This window comes from Triturus cristatus, chromosome 6, assembly GCF_964204655.1.
Source record: "Triturus cristatus chromosome 6, aTriCri1.1, whole genome shotgun sequence".
Taxonomy (NCBI): domain Eukaryota; kingdom Metazoa; phylum Chordata; class Amphibia; order Caudata; family Salamandridae; genus Triturus; species Triturus cristatus.
Window position 1 is genome coordinate 1331724849 of NC_140589.1, and position 26013 is coordinate 1331750861.

Sequence of the window (26013 nt, forward strand, 5' to 3'; positions counted from 1 at the left end):
AGGAGTCATGGATGGGCGGTGTTTAACAGCATTGAGGGTTTGTTTAGGGTTCAGGGATGAAGGTGTTTGGGAGTGGTGAGGGGTTGAAAGGGGTCAGGGATGTGTAGGGTTTAGGCGTAGAAAGGGTTTTTAAGGGTTCAGGAATAGGTGGAGTTTAGGCGTAATGAAGGATTGTACGGGTCAGCGATGGGTGGAGTATAGGGTTAGAAAAGGCTTTTCAGGTTTAGGGATAGGTGTATTTTAGGGTGTCGGGGATAGGTGTAGTGAGGAGCTTTTTTAGGTTTCTGGAATGAGTGGAGGATAGGGGTTGTAAAGGCTTTAAGGGATGAGGAATAGATGTAGTTTAGATGTAGTGAGGGTTTTTTAGGGGGCAGGGATTGATGATATTTTGGGTTTGTGAGGGGTCAGGCAAGAATGGGGTTTAGTGGTGGTGAGATGTCAACGAATTTAAAGCATCCAACATAATTGCTTAGAAATTTAAAATATATCCATCTGAAATAACGCCCCCTGACTTAAAGCACCGAAATAAATACCTCCGACAAAACTGTTTCTGAAAGTAAGACCTGCAACCATTGTGTATATACACCTTAAAAAATAAGCATGCAAAAGTCAATTTCGAACAAAAAGACATTCTATGAAATGGTAAATCTCATTCATTCTGTAAATTTCCATTAAACAAATCTGAAAGAGACACGTTAGTGATAGATTCCTTACCTTAGAATATCCCCAGGCGTCGGACTGGATCCGTAAACTTTTTCGTCAGCAGTACCCCTGCGCGTCGGTAGGTGGCGTCGTGTGGGCCGCGTCCGTCGCTGGCGTGGTAAGCGCCGAGATGACGTCATGGAGACTACTTAGGCGCGACCCATGCGTGCTGACGTCCGTTCTTTCTTTCTTCTGCGCCAGCAAGCGCAGATCTGATTAGAGCACGTACCTTAGTCACTTTTTGACTAACTTTTTTGAGACTTTTGTCTCTACTTCTTTGAGTCTTTGACTCCTGGTGCCGCAAGGGATGCCTGGGTTTAAATCCTGCGGGGCCTGTCACCGTACGATGTCGGTGGCCGACCCCCATGGCGTCTCTCTCTACTGTCTGGAGCACGACCATGACTCCCGGTCATATTCTGACTATCTGGCCATAGCTCCGAAGGCTTTGTGGTAGCGGTCCCGAAAGCTGCTGGAGGCCCGGCAGTCGTCTCTGCGCCGTTCGAGATCATGGGGTCGCTCAAAGGACCGACCGCGGAGCAATCATCATCGCTCCTCGGGGTCGAAGTCTTCACACTCTGAATCGGGTAAGAGACATCACAAGAAAAAGATGAAGAAGCGTTTGCGCTCTCTGACGTCCCCCTGTCAGTCTCTGGATGCCGACGAGGGGGCCAGGGGTACCTCCCCCGCTGCTCCGTTGGAGCCTGAGAGTCCCGCGGCCCACCCACCTTATCCGGGTTCGTCGGTGACTCCGGCCCAGGTGCAATAATTTCTTGCTGCCATGGACTGCCTTTTCAGGCCTCGGGCTCCCTCCCGCACGCCTTCGGGCCCCCGCCCACGTGCCTTCGGGCCCCACGGTCCCAGTTGAGGGCCCTTGCTTGCCGCCGGCTCTGGCCCGGCGCCGCAAGGTCCGACGCCGCAGGGTCCTCTGCTGGCGACTCCGTTCCCGGCGCCGCAATGGATCCCATTCGTCCCACCCCCGCCCTTGCCCGGTTTCCGGACAATTTTGTTCCGGGTTGGGACCCTAATTGGGACATGAGCCGGATCGTCGACGACCGGCGACGTTCCCGGCGCTGTTGGACCATTTGTATTCCCCTGTCCCTCCCCCACCACAGCAGCCTGTGGTGGAGGAGGGGGACGACTTGGAAGGGTCTGAGGACCCTCTTGCACGGCAGTGCGAGTCTAAACAGGAGTGGGCAGAGTTATTGGAGGATGCTGGTGGCCTTGACCTCTCCTCTGAGCCTGGTTTTCTGTCTCCTCCTACTGTTATGGAGGAGGGCCAACATATACTGTGGTGCTCCGTAGAGCAGATGAGGCCCTTGACCTGCCTACTGTCCCTCTCAAAACCAACCTCCTTACTGAAGTTCTTCAGCCGGCGGCAAGTTCTATGGAGCCTCTGCTTCTGTTCAAAGAGGCCTTAACCGATGTTTTGATGGGCACCTGGTCTAGACCAGCCACAGGGGTTCCTGTGGATAAGAACGTGGCCTGGTAGGCATCGCCCGGCACCCGGTGACCCTGGCTTTTTAACAAACCATCCAACCCCGGAGAGCCTGGTCATCCAGGCCTCCACTTCCCAAAACGCATTCCCTACCGCCCCCGCCAGATAAGGAATCAAAGAAGCTGGAGCAGTTTGGCAAGAAGTTGTTTTCCTCTGCCAGCGTGGGGCAGCGGTCAGTCAACACCGCATGCCTCTTATGCCGCTACTCTCACGCTGTGTGGGACACGGTGGCGCAGACACTGCCCCAGTGTCCGGAGGAGGTTCGGTCTGTACTTTCCCAAGCTGTAGCAGAGGGGAAAGACGCCGCAAAGTTCGCCATCCGGTGTGGGCTGGACACCGCGGACTCTTTGGATATGGCGACAGTGGCCCTGAGTCGCCACGCCTGGCTGCGGTCCACGGGGTTTTCAGGGGATGTTCAGAGTTCCCTCATGGACATGCCTTTTGATGGTATTCGCCTGTTTGGCGATAAGGCAGACAGTGTGCTGGAGAGTTTTAAGGACTCTCAGGCTACGGCCAAGTCCTTGGGTCTCTCCACCACGTGCCCGGCCACGTCTGCCTTTCGTTCCTGTTCAGCCAGAAGCCTGCGCAGAATCATCCTTCGCACGAGCATGGTGGCCGCCGTGGCGGCACAGGGGGCCAGCGTGTGGGTCAGTCCACCACCTTCCTAGTCTGAGCTTTGGGGTGCACCCCAAGCCGGTGTGTGGCAGGATTCAACCTCACCTCCCCACTGGCGTTCCGTCACTTCGGACAGGTGGGTGCTGCAAATCGTCCGAAGGGGGCTACTCTCTCCCATTTGAGTCTGCCCCCCCGGCCATGCCACCTACGTTCCACCACATGTCGAGGGATCACTTTGCTCTTCTCCAACAGGAAGTCATGGCCCTCTTGACCAAGGGGGCTATCGAGCACGTTCCTGGGCCAGAAGTAGGACGTGGTTGTTATTCCCACTACTTTCTGGTCCCCAAGAAGGAGAAAGGGGGCCTGCACCCCATCTTGGACCTTAGGAACGTCAATCGCTTCCTCCGGAAGGAGAAGTTCAAGATGTTGACTTTGGCTCAGGTCTTGGCTGCCCTCGACCCTGGAGACTGGATGGTAGCGCTGGACTTGCTGGACGCATATTTTCATATTCCCGTCCTGCCGGCCCACCGGCGTTACCTGCGCTTCACGGTAGGCCAGTAGCATTTTCAGTTTGCCGTGCTCCCCTTCGGCCTTACCAGTGCCCCTCGGGTGTTCACGAAAGTGATGGCGGTGGTCGCAGCTCATCTGCGCAGATCAGGGGTCTCAGTCTTCCTCCTGTCTCGACGACTGGTTGTTGAAGGTCGTCTCCTACCTCCAGACTACGGCCGACCTCCTGCATTTGCTGGGGTTCTCCATCAACGTGCCGAAGTCGCACCTGAGTCCCTCTCAGAAGCTCCCCTTCATCGGAGCGGTTCTGGATTCTACGCGGTTTCAGGTTTATCCTCCCAAGCAGCGAGTCTGGGATATTCAGGCTTTGATTCCGATCTTGCAGCCTCCATCCCGGGTTTCAGTCCGGCTAACCCTCCGGCTCCTGGGCCTGATGGCCTCCTGCATCCTGCTAGTGCAACATGCCAGATGGCATATGCGGGCTCTGCAGTGGGACCTGAAGTCTCAGTGGGCACAGCATCAGGGCAACCTGTCCGATCACGTCCAGATCTCGGAGGGCACTGCACGGCAGTTGCAGTAGTGGCTCACAAATCGCGATTGGGTCAATGGCAGATCCCTCTCCCTTCCCCAACCGGAGCACACAGTGGTGACGGATGCGTCCCTCCTGGGATGGGGTGGCAACTTGGAAGAGGCAGAGATCAGAGTTCTCTGGTCTCCGGTGGAGTCCTGGCTCCATATCAATCTTTTGGAGCTTCGGGCGATCCGACTTGCACTGAAGGCATTCCTTCCCTCTGTCCGGGGAAGTGTGGTGCAGGTGTTCACGGACAACACCACCGCCATGTGGTATTGCAACAAACAGGGCGGGGTGGGGTCGTAGACCCTATGTCAGGAGGCTCTGCGCCTCTGGACATGGCTGGAACATCAAGGCATTACCTTGGTGGTTCAACACCTGGCAGGTTCTCTGAACGCCAAGGCGGACAAACTCAGCCACCGGTGCATGATGGATCACGAATGGCGTCTGAACTCTGACGTGGCGCAAGGTCTCTTTCTGCAGTGGGGAGAGCCTTGGTTAGATCTATTCGCCACCGCAGAGAATGCGCAATGTCATCAGTTCTGCACGTTGGAATTTCCAAGGAGGCGCTCGCTCTGCGATGCTTTTCGTCGCGAGTGCAGCTGCAGTCTGTTATAAGCCTTTCCGCCTATACCACTTCTGCCCAGAGTGCTGAAGAAGATTCGGCGCGACCGGGCCCAAGTCATCCTTGTGGCTCCGGATTGGGCACGAAGATACTGGTATCCCGAGCTACTCAGCATGGCGATCGATCCCCCGATCCGACTGCCTCTTCGCAAGGATCTTCTGTCGCAGCAGCAGGGGATGTTCCTCCACCCGAACCTGTCCAGCCTCCACCTCCATGTGTGTAGATTGAGCGGCGACAGTTGACAGTTTTCAACCTTCCTCCCGAAGTCTGTGATGTCATTCTGGCAGCCAGGCGTCCCTCCATTAAAACGGTATACGCCTGCAGGTGGAACACATTTGTGGCATGGTGCACAGCAAAGGCTGTGGATCCCCTTTCTGCCCCTCTTTCCCAGGTCTTTCTGTTCTTTCTCTCTTTGGCCCAGCAGGGCTCTGCTCTGGGCACTATCAAAGGTTACCTTTCGGCCATCTCCGCCTTTCTACGGCTTCCAGATCAGCCTTCTCTTTTTAAGCCCCCGGTTGTTAATCGCTTCCTCATAGGCATTATTCACACGTTTCCTCCCGTGCCTTTCATAATGCCTCAAAGGGACTTAAATCTTGTCTTGACTTATCTGATGTGCGCTCCCTTTGAGCCCTTCATAACTGTCCCTTACGTCTTCTCACTCTCAAGACTGCTTTCCTGGTAGCTATCACCGCCAGAAAAGTGAGTGAGCTTCAGGCTCTTTCTGCTAAACCTCCTTTTCTTTCTGTTCACAAGGACAAGGTGGTTTTAAGGACTCGTCCTTCGTTCATGCCAATCACTTTACCCACCTTCTTTCCGCCTCCGCATCCTTCAAAAGAGGAAGAGAGGCTCCACCGTCTGGACCCAAAATGTGCGCTCTCGTTATATCTGAAGTGTACACAACAGTTCCGGGTGGATGACCAGCTCTTTGTTGGCTACGTGGGCGCCAAAAAAGGTCGGGCCGTGCACAAACGGACCATCCCTCGGTGGGTCGTTCTGTGCATCAAAGCATGTTACTCGTTGGCCAAGAAGGAGCCTCCTGTGGGGCTGCATGCCCGTTCTACAGGGTAATGGCAACCACTACTGCCTTAGGACGCGTCGTTCCCTTGCAGGACATTTGTCAGACAGCTACGTGGGCCTCGCTGCACACGTTTACCAAGCATCACTGCCTTGACAGTCCAGTCCGGAGAGACGGCTTCTTTGGCCGTTCTGTTCTCCATGACTTTCTGGTATAATCCTGTTCGCAGACCCACCACCAGGGTTGGTATTGCTGGGGTATCTATTCTAAGGTAAGGAATCTATCACTAACGTGTCTCTTTCAGATGCACAAGTTACTACTTGTGTAACAATATATCTGTAAGAGACATTAGTTAGTGATAGATCCATTACCGCCCCACCCATCCTCCCTGTTCTGCGAACTTATTCTAGGGTTAAGGTTATCCCTTTCAGGGCCCTAGTTTCATAGCACCAGTGGTCAGTTTCTTGCATGGCTCTGCGTTCCTGGCGCGGAAAGTCTTGTACAGAACTGACGTCACCGTGCATGGGTGGAGCCTAAGTAGTCTCCGTGACGTCATCTCGGCCCATACGACGCCAGCGACGGACGCAGAGCCGCACAACGCCAACTACCGACACGTAGGGGTACTGCTGACGAAAAACTTTCCGGATCCAGTCTGACGCCTGGGGATATTCTAAGGTAAGGAATCTATCACTAACTAATGTCTCTTACGGGGGCGTGGCCGAGCCGCAAGATGGCCCCCGTGTAACGGGGCTCTGCCGTCGAACTCACAATCCGTGCACCCATCCGTCTGCTGCCTCACTTCCCATGTGGCAGAAATGCGGCGGGAACTGCCTGATTGCTAAGGACCCGGCGACAGTTTTCGCGACCGCAGTCGGCGGCAGCGTTCTGAAACTGTGGCCCTCGTCGCATCGGCGGCCTGCGTACGTCGCGCTGGGCGGCCGCACAAACAATGCAAGTCCCCGGTCGAGGGCCGAAGATCTGGCGGACGTAGCAGGGGCGGGACTGGGCCGGCGCGAGCTGCCGGAGTAGTGCGGCGGGACCCCTGGCAGGCTGAGAACTGGCCAAAACACATCGGCGGAGGAGAAAAGTGGCAAAAAGCATTGCGGGCAGTCGAGGCCTGGAAAGCGGGGAAACGCCCTGGCCTGCTGATCTAGCTGACTCTCCGACCAGCACGGGGAGCAGTGTATGCTGAGCCCCCGAGGTGGGAGCCGGATCATTCCCAAGTGTATGTGGCGCCTGGTTGCACATTAACGACTATAGACCTCCTGGGGAGTGACGGACTGAGTAAGGAGGTAGAGGCGAGGCGGTCTGCAACGGCGGGTCGGAGAGACGTGACCGTGGAGAGTGCCCAGTTGCCGCAGGACCAATGCGTACATGCCTAGTTAGGCGGAGCAAATACACGCCAGCAGACAGGGCGCGCTGGGGACCCGGTGAGCCTGACCATCTCTGAGCGGACCGTTCTCACAGCAGGGGCTGCAGTAGCGGCCCAAAGCGGAAGAGGCTCAGGGACCTGCAAGACCTGCGGGCCTAAACGCGGGCCAGATATTAAGTCGACTCATCAGAGCCCCCCCCCCCCCCCCGGAGCCCCCACCGGGACCCCCAAAGTGTAATGGGGAAGCCGGATGCCAAGCATCCGAAGCTGCATTTCGAGCGACGCAGTGCCCGGAACATAGAGGTGGAGATGACGTCCCAGACGGTGGTCCCCGAAACACAGATGGACCCCACGCAAGAGGACGACATAAAGAGTATGTTTCGTGACCTAAAAGGCTACCTCAAGGAAATCGATAACAAACTGGATTCCATGGCTATGAGCATAGACGGCATCTTACTCAAAGTCGACCAACATGAGGAGCGACTGACGGCGGCGGAGGCGCGAATTGCTGAGTGTGAGGAGGGCCACAGTGACACCCGGGAAAAACTGTTGCGCATGGATAAGCTCCTGGAAGTAATACGTGGACGTAACGAAGATTTGGAAGCCCGCTCACGCAGGAATAACATACGTATTACTGGAATTGCAGAATCCACAAATATTGGAACTATGGAGCAGTTCGTAGAGGGCGTGTTCCGTGACCTGTTTGGTGCGGACCTGTCGGCCATGTTTTTGGTCGAGCGCGCACACCGTACACTGGGCCCGCGCCCAGTACCGGGTGCGCCGCCGCGCCCGATACTTGCCCGAGTCCTCAATTATAGGGACAGGGACACAATACTGAGGCTCTCCCGGGGGAAAAAGGCGAACTAACCTTCCAAAACATGGCTATCTCCTTATACCCTGACTTTACGCAAGCTGTGCAAACTGCAAGGGGACCAAGTACGCCATGTTATATCCTGCCAAACTGAAGATCCAGGTTAAGGGGAAGCCGCTGATATTCACAGTGGCGAAAAAGGCGCTGAAATTTGCACGACAAACAGAGCGGTCACAACGGGAGACGCGTGACGGCCGAGGGACCTCCCCGGCAAGCCAGCTGAGTGACGATGAGTAAAACATTATACTTATCTGGGGGCTATGATTGTCTGCGACGCCAAAAGAAGCCCTAAGGCCTTGTTGTTAAGTATACACCGTCTCTTTCTTGATACTGTCTTGGGGCTTGGGGCGGGTAGGGGGCACAATGATGGGCCAATGGAGGAAGTTAGACACGGGGCAGAGACTATTTTTGACTTGTGGCTGAGTACCAATACCGTGCTGGGCAAGGCATAGGGTATGTCCTGCTGCAATTAGGCATATTGCGAATACAGAAGGCAGGAAATGTTCGGCCACCCTGTCACTTTAAGACAGGGGAGGGTGCCGGTGACCCCACGCCCCCGAAGGGATGATTCCCAAGATATTGCTTAAGGAGGGTTGTTGTTCATTTTGTTCGGGGGGGGGGGTGATGGATCTCAACCTGATTGGGGGGTTGGAGTGGGAGGAGGGGGGGTAAGTTTTTTGTTGTTTTGTGTTAATGTACTGCAGTCTTCTTTCACACAACTGATTGATAGGACATCACTGTTTCCGATCGTCTCTAAGTTAATGCTTGGGGTGGGCCATGGTGTAATATGGCTCCCACCACATGCCCCACCTGCTGATCTAAAGGTAGACATACAGCCGCGTAGGACACATGTCCAGACATCCCTCTGTCCGCGCTGCGCTGCCTGACCTGGAACATTCGCGGTTTAAATAATCACCGCAAGATCCGGCTGACTCGCGCACACTTGACCAGACACCACATTGACATATGCCTCTTACAGGAGACCCACCTGTTGGGAGGGCTGGGGAGCGTCTCAGACATGCCAGATTGGGTGAGGTCCACGCCTCTGGATGCTCCAGCTATTCCCGTGGAGTGGCCATATTGATTCGTAAGGGCCTACCGTGGAAAACATTGAAGGTTCACATCGACCCCGAGGGGCGGTATATATTACTGTTGGGGCGATTATTTCACACACCGGTAATAATTATCAACACTTATGGACCTAACACGGACGACCCAGGTTTTTTCCGGCATGTTTGGCTCAAAGCACAGACACTGGCAGAGGGGGCATACATATGGGGCGGAGACTTCAATGCCGTGCTTTCACTGGAATTAGACAGGGAGGGGGCTGCTCGCACACACCACCCACAAACGGCGAGTCTCCTTCGGGGCCTGATGGAGGAATATAACTTACTGGACTCTTGGCGGATATTGCACCCCGCGGTGAGGGAGGGCACCTGTTTCACACCGCACAGAGGAGCCTGGTCCAGACTCGACTTTTGGCTATTGACCCCAAATGTGCATACCTGGGTGTCTGGGGTTAATCATAGGGCGCGCACCCTCTCAGACCACTCCCCGGTAGAGCTAGTGCTACAGGTCCCCAAACCGTACATTCCACCCTTCACATGGAGAATGCCGGCGCAGGCCTTGTTGGATCAGGTGTTCCGTGAAGACATACACCAGCGCATCCTCGACTATTTCAAAATTAACACTGACTCAGTGCCCTCGCTGGGCACCTTGTGGGACGCATTCAAGGTGATTATCAGGGGCCACTGTATTGCGGGGCAAGCCTGAGTATTGAAGGATATCAGGAACACGCTCCAAGGGCTGGAGGAACGCCTACACACCCTGGGGGTGCAATATTGTTCTGACCCTTCGGCAGACACGCTAGCGGAGACACGTACCAAGCTTACGGAATATCAAACTGAGGCGGATAGGGAGCTTACATTTTTGCATAAGCACGCGGTGGCCCGCCGTTATGGTGAAGGGGACCGCCCGGGCAGAACACTTGCCAATTTGTTACGATCACAAAGAAATTCCTCTTATATTTCCTCAGTCGAAACTACACATGGCAGCCTTGCACACACCCCCCCGGAAATCTTAGGAACGTTTCGGACATTCTATAAAGACTTCTACAGATCTCAGGGAGCTCCTACATCGGAAGAATTGTCCGATTACCTGGACACGGTACAACTAATCTGGTTTGATGCGCACCAAAAAGGATATTTCGATCTCCCCTTTACGGTAGACGATGTTAAGCAAGCAATAGGGTCCCTAAAAGCCGGAAAAGCGCCAGGACCAGATGGCCTACCGGCGCAATTCTATAAGGAATATGCTGACCTCCTAGCCCCCAGGCTGTTGGCCGTCTACGCGGAGGCAGTGGATGCGGGATTACTCCCGGCGTCAATGAGAGAGGCAATCGTCATTACTCTTTTAAAGCCAGACAAGAATGCCCAGAAATGCGACTCCTATAGGCCACTGTCCCTAATCAACACAGATGCGAAAATATTCGCCAAAATGCTCGCCACGCAGTTGCAGCCAACACTGCCACTCATAATACGCCCGGATCAGTCGGAATTCGTGCCGGGCCGCTCCACGTCTCACAACCTCCGAACCCTCTTTGGGGTACTGCACTATTTGGCCCCGCACGTAAAAGCCGCTGCGGTGCTACTGGACGCCACGAAAGCGTTCGATTCCCTGGAATGGGGATTCCTGTTTCCGCTACTGCAGCGAATGGGGATAAGTGAGTCCTTTATTCGCTATATTAGGTTACTCTACACTGCAATATCTGCCAGAGTACGGGTAAATGGGCTTATCTCTGAGCCCTTTGCCATTGGCAGAGGCACACGGCAGGGTTGCCCCCTGTCACCCCTGCTCTTTGCGATCGCCACCGAGCCACTGGCAGCACGGATCAGACAGCACCACACAGCCAGGGGTATCGGGTTCTCGTCCCGGGCACTAACCATCTCTATGTACGCTGATGACATCACACTGTACATTGTTGATCCACATGAAAATCTCTTACCCATGACGAGAGAGTTGATACACTATGGCATACTATCGGGGGTAACTATCAATTGGGAGAAATCGGTCATTTTGCCCCTGACAACTGGGACACGCCGCTTTACTCCGGACTGCCCGTTGGTGTGGGCGAACGGACCGGTGCGCTACCTGGGGATATGGTTTAGCACTGACATGCAGGAATTGTGGACCGAGAACTATGGGCGAGCGCTGGGATGGGTCGAGGAAAAGGTGAGCCGATGGAAGCATTTGCCCCTTTCTCTAGCTGGGCGAATAGCTGTGGCCAAAATGGTCATATTGCCCAAACTACTGTATCTATTTGCCAACATCCCGCTGCCCCTGACCGCACATTTTCTGAAACAAGTGTGCTCGCAGATGATAGAACTGGCGTGGGGCGGAGGGCAGCCGAGGGTGGCCTGGGAGACCCTTACTCTCCCCCAACGACAGGGCGGAATGGCGGCACCGGACTTCACGCTATATGCCTACTGCGCACAAGCGCAGTATTAGCAATACTGGGTACACCCCACACCATTTCAGCCACATGTAGCGATAGAGATAGATAGGGTGGCCCCGCTTCCGCTAAACATGGCCCTGTACACACCACACAAGAGACGATGCAAGGACATTGACACTGTACACGCACTTAAGTGGGCCTGGGACGGGCCGCGTCGACGGGCCAAGTTGGACCTTCTCTATACCAAATCGATACCCCTGTGCGGAAATCCCATGTGGCCTCCACTGCAAAACATGAAAACCGGGGAACGAGCAACGACACACGGCCTTAATACTGGGGGGACCTCTTCCCGGACGATACCTTCATCACGCCGGAACAGATGTGTGGTACGGAAACTCCGATGATACTCGACACACTGCTCTATTATCAGCTTCGCCACACATGTCAAAAGCTGTTTCCTACTTTTCCGGCGCCGCCACCAGATCTGCTGGCCCTTGAAAACGTGCTCCGGGTGGAATCCGGGCGTAAACTAGTATCCCGATTATACGGAAGCATGCAGAGTAATCACCCGATAGTGGTCCCAGCGGCGCGACATCTGTGGAGTACGGAACTAGGCACCGAACTAACTGACGATCATTGGGATATGTGCTGTAAACTACTTGAGGCCCTTTCCCCTAACTATAGACTCCGGCTGATACATTTTAAATACATACATAGGGTATATCGTACTCCGAGCCGGCTCCATCGCATGGGCTTGAGGGACACAGACAATTGCTGGCGTTGTAGTGCGCCCGGCGCCACATTCTTACATATGGCGTGGGAATGTCCCAAGTTGGCCACCTTCTGGACTAGGGCAATGGAGCTGGTGTGTGCAATCACTGGCCTACTGATCCCATGCACTCCGCAGACTACATTACTGGGGATCTTACACATGGTCAAGCCTAAACACCGTAAACTGCCGGCCACACTGATTGTGCTTGCAAAAAGACAGGTTGCGATACACTGGGGAGCACCTACATCACCTACTATTAGGGACTGGATCAAAAGCGTGGTCTACTGCCAGACACAACTTTCTTTATATTGGGAGCTCTTACCAATGCGCTCAAGGCCAAAGGACGTATGGGAACCATTCACGCAATGGTTAGCTCAAACTACGATTCAGGCATTGTAAAGCAGTAATATACACCGATAATAGCCGGGGCGAGACAGGAGCCGGAGGGATCGTGGGGTGTTGAAGTCATCCTGTGTGATGAGAGTGGGTTACGGGGTGGGGGGGGGGGCGGGGATGGGGGGGGGTTGTGCAAGACTTACCGTGCAATAACAGGTTGGCACCTAGACCTCCTATTTCTATTGTTGTATTGGTGGGGGACTGTGTTGTCACTAAAATATCTAATTCATACTGCAGAGACTTGTATTTGTTATGCTGTTGGAAATGCAAGTAAAAAGAATTTAAAAAAAAAAAAAAAAACTAATGTCTCTTACAGATATATTCTTATAAAGTCAGCTGTCCCTAAGGTATATTTAAAAAAACATACAATAATCCCATCATCTTATTCAATCATATAGTAATTCTATCCTCAACGGAGTACTCTAGCTTAATTCTAGTAATATCCACTTAAGTCCCAAATTGTATCACAAAAAGACTATTTTATTTAAAACACATTGTATACAAATGTAATGACATTAGAAAAAAGTTTTTTTGTTTCACAACCTATGTGTAACAATTTTTATCAATTAAAAGTACAATATTACATGAAGTACAATACAGTTAAAACATGATACAAAATAACATTTTATATTAAAAACAGTGTTTGTTATACAGAGAGAGAAATTATTATGACAGCAGCATTTGTCATTCAAAGAGCATATCGATTGGGCTAAATATGAAGACTAGGCCTTAATGTACTAAATCTTTACACCATTTTCATGACCAGGACTTCCCATAGATTATGCTTTTATTTGCGTCGACGCGTTACACAAGTAGTAACTTGTGCTTTAGGTGAAATGGCTTCTCAGTAATGGTATTCCACTAAATTGTTTTTCAATGAAGTCACATACATCCGTTAGCCACTGGGTGGCTAGAAGCATGTACCAGGGAGATTTGTGCTGGGTCCTAATAAATGTCAATCAGGGGTTATTCTTGTCATCCAAATACATGAATGCAATGTTAAATCATCTTGCTGCATTCCCGAGCATATTACAAAAGGAAAAAAAAACTCCATGTTTACTAAGATTTACCACATTTATAGAAATTAGTTTGGTGAAGTGAGAAGGGGTGTGATTATTTTAAAAACCCAAAAACCTCATTTTCCCCCAACTCAAGGGAGTAGATTGAGGGATGAATTTTTAGCAATTTGCTTACTTTACTCAGCTAATGAGTTCAATATATTGGTACTAGTTTACTACCTTTTTTGCACCCCCTCCTTCGCTGCCAAATTTTCCTCCATGCCCAGGAAAGGGTTTGTAATTGAAGTAATCTAACTGCTTTTAGAAATTCTCAGGGGTTACAACAAAGATCTGAGTATTGTACAGAGACCATGAAACAGCGGGGATTTAAGAAATATTTTAAGTCCCACATATAATTGTGGACATACCCTACACCTCAAACATGGTAACATAACTTAATTCCCAGCAAAGTACTGATTTCCACTATCTGGCTTGTTCATCCTAAAATCTTGTTCTCCAACCCAAGGATAAAGGGTATTTTAAAATCACAAAATTTTGAATACAATATTGGCGAAACCTCTAATGGTGGATTGGCTTATTCACTTAGAGGACACCTGCAAATCTATCTTGGGCGCAATCGCCCGAAGAAATAAGTATATTAACATACTCCGTCAAGCTGAAGAATTGGGCCATTGTCGCCTATTCCTATAGGCTGCATACTCTTTTTCTTTAAGTGAATCTGTAGGCCTTCCTGAAAAAAGGTGAACATTTACACTTCAGAAGATATATTGTGAAAAAGTGCTCCCGGGCACGTAGGCGGAACTAATCAGTGCTTATGACTATAATGGAGTATGAATATAATGGAAATTCCCGTACGAGAGAACTGGAGGTTAAGTTACAGGTAACAAACTATTCCTTATCCAGTATTAGGGTATCTTTCATAGATTCACATGCCTGAATCATTCCCCGTCGTCTGGAATGGGAGTCACCGGTAAATAACAAAGTAATGTCCAGAAGACATAAGACAGCCATAGGCCTCAGAGGCCTTAGCTTAGTAAGCTATCCACGTCCTTATGTAAAAAGGACCAAATTTTGGCCAGAGCCAATCAGCTAACACCACCCTCTAGAACCTTCCTGGTAGGAGCTCTAGTCCCTCAGATTTTCTACCGCACGTCGTGCTAAGGGAGTCTCCACTGAGCTCTGCTCATTTCTTTGGATTTGACAGTATTTCTTCTCAACTTTCTGGATTTTCAGCATGGCTGATACAGCTAAGAAGGGTTTATTCAGGCCCTGCGCCTCTTGCGGAAAGAAGAGGCTACATATCGACGACCAACACAAGGACTGCTTGTATTGCCTCTATCCCAGTCACAGTTCTAAGGACTGCAAGGTATGTCGGACTTTCTCTTCTAAGACCTTGAAAGACCGAGAGGGGCGCCTTTTAATCTGGCTGCAAAGGCTAAAGGACAAGGAGGATGTGGTGTCCTCTGAGGAGAGTGAGAGTTCCTCAGTTGCGTCTCACTCCTCATCTAAAAGACCAAGGGTGGCATCGCCGGGCCCTTCGTCGCAGCCACCTCAAAAGAAGACGCAGAAAAAGTCTTCAGAGGTCCAGGATTCGCCTGTTCCAGGGAGCTCGTCTCCTAAGGTGATGCCCCACACCTTCAAAAAGCCTATTGCCACCTCGTCGACGACAACAATGTCGACAGTAGCGTCGACGAGAAAATCTCCTTCGACAGCGATTTCAGTTACATCGTCGACGACGACTCTATCGACGATGACATCCCATTCCATGTCCTCGACGACGACAACTCAATCGTCGACGGCAGGCAAGACAATTCCGTCGACATTAGCCATAAAAAAGTCGTCGTCGAGTAAGCTGTCGACGGGAGGGTCGACGACGACACCGTCGACGAGAGCTTCATCATCATCGTCGACGACAACATCGTCGACGAAGACACCGACGACGAAGATCGACGTCATCGTCGACGAGGAGACCGTCTTCATCATCCTCGTCGTTGACGACGACCCCGACGACGATCTCGTCGACGGCATTGATACCTGTAACGTCGGTTACAGCTATACCATCGAGCCCCTTGAGGGGTATGGACACGGACGACCAGGGTACATTTGTGCATGTACAAATAACCAAGCGTGCATTAACTCCGGCCCTCACTTCGCCCAGTAAGGTCTCAACCTTGCCTCCCACTCGCCTCTTTGAAGAGGAGGATTCGGACGACGCTAGTCTCTTTCCTGCGGCGACTAGTCCATCACAGCTCCATGTAAAGTACCAGGATGTCTCGGATTACGAAGACAATCCCCAGGACTATGAGGAGGTTCCTCATCAAGAATACATGCCGCCTCCACCTTCCATGGTGTGTCTACCGGCAGCCTTGGTCACAGACCTTCAGCTCTTAATAACGGACTCGGTTATCACTCAGGCTGCGCAGAGGAGGGCAAACAACCCAGCTGCGCTGTTGACAGCTCCGCCAGATAAAGAAGGGCGACGTATGGATAACATAGGGAAACGTTTCTCCTCTATGTCAGCCTTGACAGTGCGTGCCTCCAACGCTACTGCACTATTGGGACGGTACAACCGACAAATGTGGGCGGACATTGCCCCATATCTAGCGGATTTGCCTTCTGACTTAAAAGAAGAGGCAAGGAAGATTCTGTTGGAGGGTGAACGATCTGCCACGGAACTGATAGACTGTGCAATGGATATTGCTTCCACAGGTTTTAGACAGCTGGCTGGTGCGGCTGTTCTCCGGCGCCAGGGTTGGCTCAAGGCAACTTCTTTCAGGCCGGAGGTCCAGACAAAAGTCCTGGACATGCCTTATGATGGCCAGCTTCTATTCGGTTCTCTTATTGACGAGGCATTGCAAGGTATCAAAAAAGATACAGATACTGCCAGAGCCCTGGGGTCTCTGCAATCTCGGAACCCTTCCTTTCGTGGGTCCAGAGGAAGAGGTCAGACTTCCTCCAGAGGAGACTTTCAACAGCGTTCCTCTTTCTCCTCTTCCCAGCAGTACCGTCCACAATCTCAGCAGCGACAACAGTCGTCTTACCACAAAACTTCCTTTCGTAACAGAGGAGGAAGACAAAAGGGTGCCGCGCGGCGGCAATGACTTCCAGATGCAGCCGGTCTCAAACTTGTCTCCACCCTACAAGATTGGCGGAAAAATCTCCCATTTTCTCAAAAATTGGCAAACGATAACTACGGACCGATGGGTCCTCCAATTAATACAATTCGGCCATTCCCTGGAATTCATACAAATTCCTCCTCAAACTCCTCCCCGCCAAAGGGCTCACAAAAACCTACGCCCATTACTCCAAGAAATAAAGATTATGCTTCTAAAGGGAGCTATAGAGAAAGTTCCCCTAAGCCAACGAGGGAGAGGGTTCTACTCCCATTTCTTTCTCATCCGAAAGAAAGAGAAAAAATGGAGACCCATATTGGACCTCAGAAATCTCAACAAATTTCTGAAAAAACAGTCGTTTCGAATGATTACCATACAGGAGGTTTTGCATTTACTCAACGCAAACGACTACATGGTGTCGGTGGACCTTCAGGACGCCTATTTTCATGTCCCAATACACCGCAACCACAAGAAGTTCCTGCGTTTCATGGTGGCGGGCAGGCATTACCAGTTTCGGGTTCTGCCATTTGGGCTCAAATCGGCGCCACGCATTTTCACCAAATGCCTAGCACCAGTGGCGGCGTACCTACGCCGTTTCCACCACCAAGTCTTCCCGTATTTAGACGACTGGCTTATCAAGTCCCCATCACAAGAAGGCGTGATAAGATCTTCCAACGCTTGTCTGACACTCTTCGAGTCACTGGGGCTCACTCTCAACCACGACTAATCTGTCCTGCAACCATCCCAATGCATGCAATTTTTGGGAGCCACACTAGACACCATCCACAGGAAAGCATTCCCGTCACAGGAACGCCAGGACAAACTTCAATCTCTGGCACTCCAGGTAATGACAAGAAAGACACTCTCGGTGCGCCTCTTCAAATCCCTCCTCGGGATGATGTCCTCCTGCATTCTATTAATCCCACATTGCCGCTTACGGATGCGACCCCTACAAGAGGCTCTGTCGAACCAGTGGATCCAGTGTACAGGGTCTTTCGACGACGTCATCCAAGTAACCCCGGCGATCAAACAGGCTCTGCAATGGTGGGTTCGCCCCAAGAACCTTTCGCAAGGCTTGCCTTTCTTGCTTCCTGCTACTCCTCATATAATCACCACGGACGCCTCCTTGGAAGGCTGGGGAGCTTTCCTTCAGGAGCTACAGATAAGCGGAAAGTGGTCCCTTTCGGAGAAAATGCTTCATATCAACCTTTTAGAGCTCCGAGCAATCTACCTAGCTCTAGTGGCTTTCCTCCCGAGGATAAAGAACTCAGTAGTGCTTGTCCGGACAGACAACACCACGACAATGCACTACCTGAACAAGCAGGGAGGGACTCGTTCACTGACACTTTCGCGCGAATCGCAGAAAATCTGGAACTGGCTGCTCCGCCACAACATCTCTCTCCGAGCAGATTATGTTCCAGGCACCCACAATGTGTTGGCAGATTATCTAAGCAGGAGGCAGGCAGCGTGCCACGAATGGGAACTGGATCAGCAGGTCCTCAACAATATCTTCGCCCAATGGGGCACACCTCAGCTGGACCTATTCGCCACCCAACGCAACGCCAAATGCCAATACTTTGCAAGCTGGTATCCCCAACCAGGATCCCTGGGGAATGCCTTTTCGATAGCATGGTGCAACGTCTTTGCATACGCCTTTCCGCCATTTCCCCTGATCCCCAGGGTACTACGGAAGATGAAGGCGGAACCTTGCACTTTGATATTGATAGCCCCAGCTTGGCCACGCCAACACTGGTTCTCGGAACTTCACCTCCTCTCTCAGGCTGAAAACGTTTCCATCTCTTCTGACGCTCAGCGATCAGCAGATTCAACATCCGGATCTAGCCTCTCTCAGGTTATCAGCTTGGCTCCTGAGTTCAGAGAGTTTCGGGGCCTAGACATTCCTCCAGACTGCAGACGAATTCTAGCTCGGGCTCGAGCAGATAGTACCAACAAGACCTACTCACTCAAGTGGAAAAGATTCTGTATCTGGTGTAAGACGAATAAGTTGCATCCTTTCTCTTCCACCCCAGGACAAGTCTTACCCTACCTTTTACATCTGGCAGAATCTGGTCTTGCTCATGCCTCCATTAAAGTTCACCTAGCTGCAATCTCACGTTTCAGAAGATCTTCTTCCGGCCCCTCTTTATGGTCTCATAGACTCATAAAGCAATTCATGAAAGGACTGTTTCGCACATTCCCTCCAGTAAAGCCTGTTCCACCGGCCTGGCACCTTAACATAGTTCTAGCTCAACTAATGAAGCACCCGTTTGAGCCCATCCACAGAGCTGACCTTAAATTTGTTTCCTGGAAGGTGGCACTTCTACTAGCTCTTACCTCGGCAAGACGAGTGGGAGAGCTCCAAGCATTCTCTATCCAGGACCCATTCCTGCAATTCAAAAAGGATAGAGTCCTTCTCCGCACAAATCCAGCTTTCATTCCCAAGGTTCCATCTCACTTCCACCTCAACGAACCTATTGTTTTACAATCATTCTTCCCAAATCCACAAACCGTGGCGGAACGAACTCTACATTCACTAGACATTCAACGTTGCTTGAAATTTTACATTGAGAGAACGAAATCTTTTCGTAAATCAAATCAGCTATTCATAGCCTACAGCAGACCTCGAAGAGGGCTTCCGCTCACAAAACAGAGCATTTCCCGCTGGATTTCTTCGGCCATTTCTTTCTGTCACCAACAGGCAGGACGTCCGTTGAGAACAACGGTCCGTGCCCACTCCACAAGGGCCATGTCTACTTCCATGGCTCTTTTTGCTGGGGTGCCCATTGTGGACATTTGTAGAGCGGCCACATGGAAGACGCCGCATACCTTCACCAAGCATTACTGCCTGGATGCGGAGATCATGAAGGATGCGTCAGTGGGCCAAGCGGTACTACGTCATCTTTTTAAATAGAGGTGAGCCCTTTCTTTCATCCCACCATCCTGAGTTTATGCACATTTCGCACTATAATGTATGCATTACTTATTCATTGCTTTACAGTAGCACTGTTGTTTATCTCAGATAGATGTGGTTATGTAATACCTGTATGTTATCCATATCTTTCGAAATGTGCTTTTTTTTTTCACTGCTTGCTACTGTGAATCTATGAAAGATACCCTAATACTGGATAAGGAACGCGTTACTTACCTGTAACTGCGGTTATCCAGTATTGGTATCTTTCATAGATTCACATGCAACCCACCCGCCTCCCCTGGAAGGGCTCTCTCGGATCTCTCAGTATACAGCTGCTTAGCACTGTGCTCACGAAAATCTGAGGGACTAGAGCTCCTACCAGGAAGGTTCTAGAGGGTGGTGTTAGCTGATTGGCTCTGGCCAAAATTTGGTCCTTTTTACATAAGGACGTGGATAGCTTACTAAGCTAAGGCCTCTGAGGCCTATGGCTGTCTTATGTCTTCTGGACATTACTTTGTTATTTACCGGTGACTCCCATTCCCGACGACGGGGAATGATTCAGGCATGTGAATCTATGAAAGATACCAATACTGGATAACCGCAGTTACAGGTAAGTAACGCGTTCCTTCATCACTGTGTGGAAAAGACTAAAATATTCCAAGTAGCACTGAGGAACTCCATCACTTGCACAACTTACCAAAAACAAGTGCAAAAAGCTTAAATACTCTGATGCCAAGTAGATTGCAACACATTTCTTTTTCAGAATGGCAGGGACAGCTAATGCTCCAAAATACTGCTTAGTCCCCAGTAATTAAAACCAAGAGTTCAAGCAAATTGTTAACGAAAGGGACAGGGTATGGTTATTTACCTTCTTCCTCCTGCCCCCTTCCTCACTGATCTAAAGAAATCAGCAGATTCTGAAAGGGGAACATCCATTCAAATCCAGGATAGCAATCGAACTGTGAAAACAACAAAATAATTATCTGGGAAGGACACCCATACTTCATTCCTACTGTTTTAGGTAAGTGCATTTTTACATACTGGGCTGGTGTGCTATTGGTATGTGTATCTCCTTATCATTTACAGTATGCACCAAAGTTCCATCTGAAATGTGGGAAAGATTTTAATTTTTGTATCTTTCAACAAAGACTGTATCCAAATAACTGAAATCCATCTTTAAAAGCTGTAGGTAAATCTTTTTCTTGAGTTGAAATTAATGACTTTGCACACAAGCCTTTATACGCCAGTTTCATTTTATGTTAATGTGGTCCTTTTCCACCTGCAGAGGCTGGATATGTTACCACACCGATAGCAATGGTTCAGGCTGCAGTGACTCTTCTAAAAGAAGCCAGCTCTCTTCCTCAGAGGTGAGTTATTCCAATTTTATTTTTATTCTTAAGTCTTTCCTTTGACAGCATCACATGGCCATGGTTTTGCAAAATTGTCCCCCACATTCTTACCATTTTTGTTTCTGATGGATACTTCTGACTGCAGATTTCTCATCCTTACAATATCCCCAGGAGTCAGTCTGGATCTGGAAGCTTTCAGAACAGTGTTCCGGCCTGCTGGTCGGTGGCGCCGCATGCCTTCACATCAACTTTGTTCTGCCCCAGTAGTGAAAGAGCCAAGTTGCATATGCTTCATCCCAGTGCTCTCACATGATTTCCTGTCTGTCTTGGTCTTCAAATGGGGCACCGGAGCATCTCTCCCTCTTTTCGTTGGATTGATGAACTTTTCTTGAAAAAATTCAAATCCAGTTTGCAAAATAATGAAGTCCCCAGCTAAAACTACAGGGTTCAAACCATGCTGCACTTAGCAGAAACAAAAACCGGTGACTTACCCACTTAAGGTGTGCCTTTGGTGTTTGTGCTCAGGGCACAACTCCATGTTGTGTGAAGAATGTACCCTCTTGAACCCAAAGTACCAGGAAGCTAAGCTGTATGTCTCTGAGCATCGGACAAAGCAGAGTAAACCTCGCTGCTGGTCAAAGTTGTGGTGATAGACCTTTTCCCGTAACAGGTCCTCTTTGCGAGTGAGGTAGTCTTGTAGTTTGAATTCCAAATCAAAGCAGAAACACAAGAAGGCCCATTGATCCTCATCTTGCCACTCTCTATCATCAAAGATGTTTCAAGAGCACTCTGCTTCGCTCCCGCTCTGTGGAGCCGATTCCACAATTGTTCCCGATACACCCAACTTACCAGGTCATCAGTGATACTACAGCAAATGGAAGCCTTTAGGGAGGCCATGTTGCACCTTTTTCGTCCTTCTGTTCCCTCTTGAATGCATTTAGGCCCCAGCTGGATTATCTTCTGCAAATCCGTTCTCTATGCCATTTGTGCCTCTTAAACCCATCTCCTGTTCTCTGCCGACTCCTATGTCAACTTCCACTCTGGCTCCACAGCCTGCACTGGTTCCTTCGGTCCTTACACCACCGGCACCGGAGGGGGAACCCTTTGCCAGTACCAATGTCTGAACTTGTCTCTACATCCACCAAGGTCATGGCCCTTCATTATGTTGCACCCAGTCCACATAGGTCATATTCAAACAAATCACTGCCTCTATCACAGGGTCACCCTCTGTTGCTCATACAAGGTTGGGGATCAAAGCATAAAAACCCGCACCAGTCTTGACGTCCCTATTTTTATAGACAGAGAAAGGTGCAAAAAGGCTTGAGACCCAATCCCCTAGGTCCCAATATGGAGAGATCAAAGACAACCCACTCGGTCTCCCCAATACCATACAGCAAACAGACAGCCCTGCACACTTCTAAATATCAAGCATGTATAATGCACAGAAAATAATTATTGATAAAGCTGTTTTCCCAAAGAAAGATCGATGTCATCTTGTGCTTTTTGATTTCATCCTTTATTCATTTTTCTCAATTTTTTAAAAGCGTTTTTTTGCAACCGCCAATGCGTTTCGTCCACAATCGGACTTCTTCAGGGCTACAAAAGTACATAAAAGACACTATTTACAACAATGAATTTAAATATATAAAATACAAAATCAAGATCTAAAAATCTACAGTCATTGACATGATTTAGGCACTATTAAATATGGGAAAAACAGTTATCACAAAAAAGATTACAAAAAATGATATACAATCCATTTGACCAATTTCATAAATTAGAAGATGGAGGAGCACTCTTGCACAGAAAGAAAAAGATTTCATATTATGCTATTTATATCCATTTTTAATTTGTTGTACATTGTTCCTTAATTAGGACCCTTGTTGGTACTTATAATTTTATACATATAAATGGCACATACCTCACAGTATATATTAAGTGCATTTTTCAAATGCCAATGTATTGTATAATACATTGGCAGTACCAACAAGGGTACTAATTAAGGAACAATGTACAATGAATAAAAAATGGATATAAATAGCATAATATGAAATCTTTTTGTTTCTGTGTAAGATTGCTCCTCCATCTTCTAATTTATGAAATTGGTCAAATGGATTGTATATTATTTTTTGTAATCTTTTTTGTGACAACTGTTTTTCCCATATTTAATAGTGCCTAAATCATGTAAATGACTGTAGATTTTTGGATCTTGATTTTGTATTTTGTATGTTTGAATTCATTGTTGTAAATAGTGTGTCTCACCCTCTGTTGCTCTGCTAGCTTTTCAGTTTGACACCATTAGGAGATGACAACTGCGATGAGGATGATTTTCCCCCATTTTATGACAATTTTTATATGGACTTATAGGAGGCTACTGGGCTTGATACTTCCCTTGATACTTTGTTGGTGTCCCCCATGGGCCACCAAAGGAAGACCGATCTTACTTTGCTATAGTGATTAGCTTGCTGCTGTGGTTCTGGATCTAAAATTTCCATCTCTGGAGGTCAAAACTAATTACTGAAGTTGCACAGGCTAGGCAAGTTTCCTCTAAGACTTGCCGCCATTCAACAAAGCCCTAAGCTGTGCATAGATGGGCACCTGGCCTTAGCATTGCTCTTGCCCACCGGTGAACATGCAGGTAGTCAGACACAGCAGACCTGTGCCAGATAACCCAGGTTTTTGCCTCAACACCTTACTACAGAGACTCTGGTCATCCAGTCTCCCACCAGCAAAGTAAATCCCAATTCATTTCCTACTATTTGAGGCTTTTGAAAAACACATTTTTTTTCAACCAGACTGCTTTTAAGGTCGAGCGACACTAGTTGCCCACTGGGACGATACATACTTATGTCCGCTAGGGCATGGTCATTAGATCTTGTTAGTGGTTCCAGAAATATTTGGGGTCTCCCTGGTTCAGTCTATTCAAGGCAGTAAAGATGCATCCAAATCCATAATTTGGACTGGGCTGTACACTACTTATTGTTTGTCAGTGAACAGTCTACACTAGTGTGGTGCTCCGTCATGACGTATGGATGAGATCCACAAGCTTTTTTGATGGTGTGCAGGCATCCCTTATTTATATGCTTTTCGATGGATCCCATCTTTTTGTCCGAAAAATGATTCCTTAAAGTTCTTCTAGAAAAGCAGGGCCATAGCGCTATCTTTGGGGCTTTCAACACTTGTCAGATAGTTTCCTTGTCAGTTTCAACCCTACCATGGCTACTCCAGAGGTTTGGAGTACTGGCAACGCCAGGCCCCACATGCTACTGCAGTTTTCTCAGCCCTTTTATGTCCAGGGATCAGGCAGACAATGTACTGGTCAGCAGAACCACTGTTTCTTCTCAGCCCCACCCCCCCTTTGGAAAACACCCTCCAACCTGCTTTAATTTACCATTAGCGGTGCACGTCCACTTAGGGGTGGCATTTATATACGGCTCTGCTCTGACACTTCCAATGTAGAACAAATTCAAGCAGGGCTGCACGCTGTCATCCAGCGGTGTGCAGGAGCACTGCTGTGGAAGCTTCCAGATCCAGTCTGTTTGGTGATATTCTGAAGGTGAGGAATCTGCGGTTATAGTATCCACCAGAAAGAGCGTTACAAAAGGTAAGGAACGCATTCTTTCTGCTTACCTCCTTGCTGCTCAGTTAAGGTCCATTCTTTGAACTTGAGTTCTATCTTTTGTCAGCACACCTAATCTTCACATTCAAGAACCTTCAATAGTTGCTTCTGTAGAAGTTTAATATTAGTAATATGTATACTTAGTGTTTCATCCTGTGCTGTCTGCCCTATGTGTAACCTTGCCCATTAGTAGAGCGCTTATTGTATCCAAAATTATTAATATATTTGTATATGGAAATAGTTTTCTAGGTATTGGTAAAAAAAAACTCTCTTTGTGAGTACTTGAAGCTCTGAGTCCCTGCTTATAAATGTGGAAGTAATCTGATATACTTTAATAGGGTCTGAACTAGGGTGGCGAAGTGAGCTAAAGAACAAAGATGGATTCCACCCTGATCTGTGAATGGGATTGAGTGCCTCAAAAGTTTCAGTGCTCTGATAATCTCCTTGTGTTTGCTTTGATCACCCTAAGTTGGCAGGGAATTCTCAGACGTGGGTCCTTGCTCACTTTGCCACTGGTTTCAAGCTAGCCTGCCTGATGGGCGGTGTTACTTCGAAAAAGGTCCCAGGTTTCTTGTTTCCAGTCCAGGGAAGACCGGGCTTGGCAGTTCGGGCTGGACTGTTCCCATGATGAACAGGGTACAGACTGATTTGCATATGGCTGGGACTGTACTGGGGTGGCGAAGTGAACTAAAGAATGATGAATTCAATCCAGATCTGTGACTGGGGGTCAGTGTCTGAAAAGTTCAGCGCTCCATCCATCATCTCCTTGTGTTTGCTTTGTTTGCTGGAAGTTGGAAAGATATGCCCAGAGGTGGGTCCCTTACTTGCTTTTCCACTGCATTCAAGCGAAACGAAACAGGAATAGGTAGTGGTGGATACAAGGGTCGCACCTCAAAATTAAAGTATATACAAGCTACAGAGTAAGTTAAAATAGTAACCTAGCATGAAAGAGTAGGCTTGGTGCCACTCATGGTAAGGAACACCCCACTACCTAAGGTGTAGGAAATACAAGTAACAGTGAAATAGCTTACAACAAAAGAAACCCTGGCACCCACAACATTTCAGATTATATTGATGACATAAATCTGTCCAACCTAGCAAAAAAAGAAAAAGAAGAAATCCTCTTGACACAGGAAATACGGGAAGTGCATTTATCAAGACATTCATTAGTTTATTTGATAAATATCAAAGTACCAAAATTAATACAAGAAGTTGCAAGGACTCGGACTCTTTAGTCTGGATAATATAGTGAAAAAATCTCTAAAATGATGGAGATAGTAATCCAGTCCTTGTTGCAAAGAACATGAAACAGCCAATAAGCGTTTCGTCACCACCGTGACTTACTCAAGGCTGTGGAAACCATAGTAAAAACACGTATAAACATTTATTATATCCCTACAATGTATAATACATCCTATCCACATAGGACAGTGTATAGGCGGGATATAGCAAGAAAAGAAGGTCTGAAACCATGAAGAAGGGTGCAGAAATGTAACAACTAGTGTAGAAAATGGAAATAAATGTGACACAGAGTAAATAAAGGTAAACCCAATACCGAAAATCTCGTAAAGAAGAAAAGACATATTGTGATGTGTTCCAATCCATTT

The 26013-nt window shown here is 49.1% G+C and overlaps 1 protein-coding gene across 1 annotated transcript in view; it reads left to right on the forward strand.

Annotated features, from left to right (window-relative positions):
• Window positions 1-26013, forward strand: part of SCCPDH (saccharopine dehydrogenase (putative)) — a 168697-nt gene that overhangs the window by 92607 nt on the left and 50077 nt on the right. The window contains exon 11 of the mRNA XM_085612341.1: window positions 20724-20805. Within this exon, the coding sequence (XP_085468467.1) occupies window positions 20724-20805 (82 nt within the window). The remainder of the gene's footprint in view (window positions 1-20723; window positions 20806-26013) is intronic.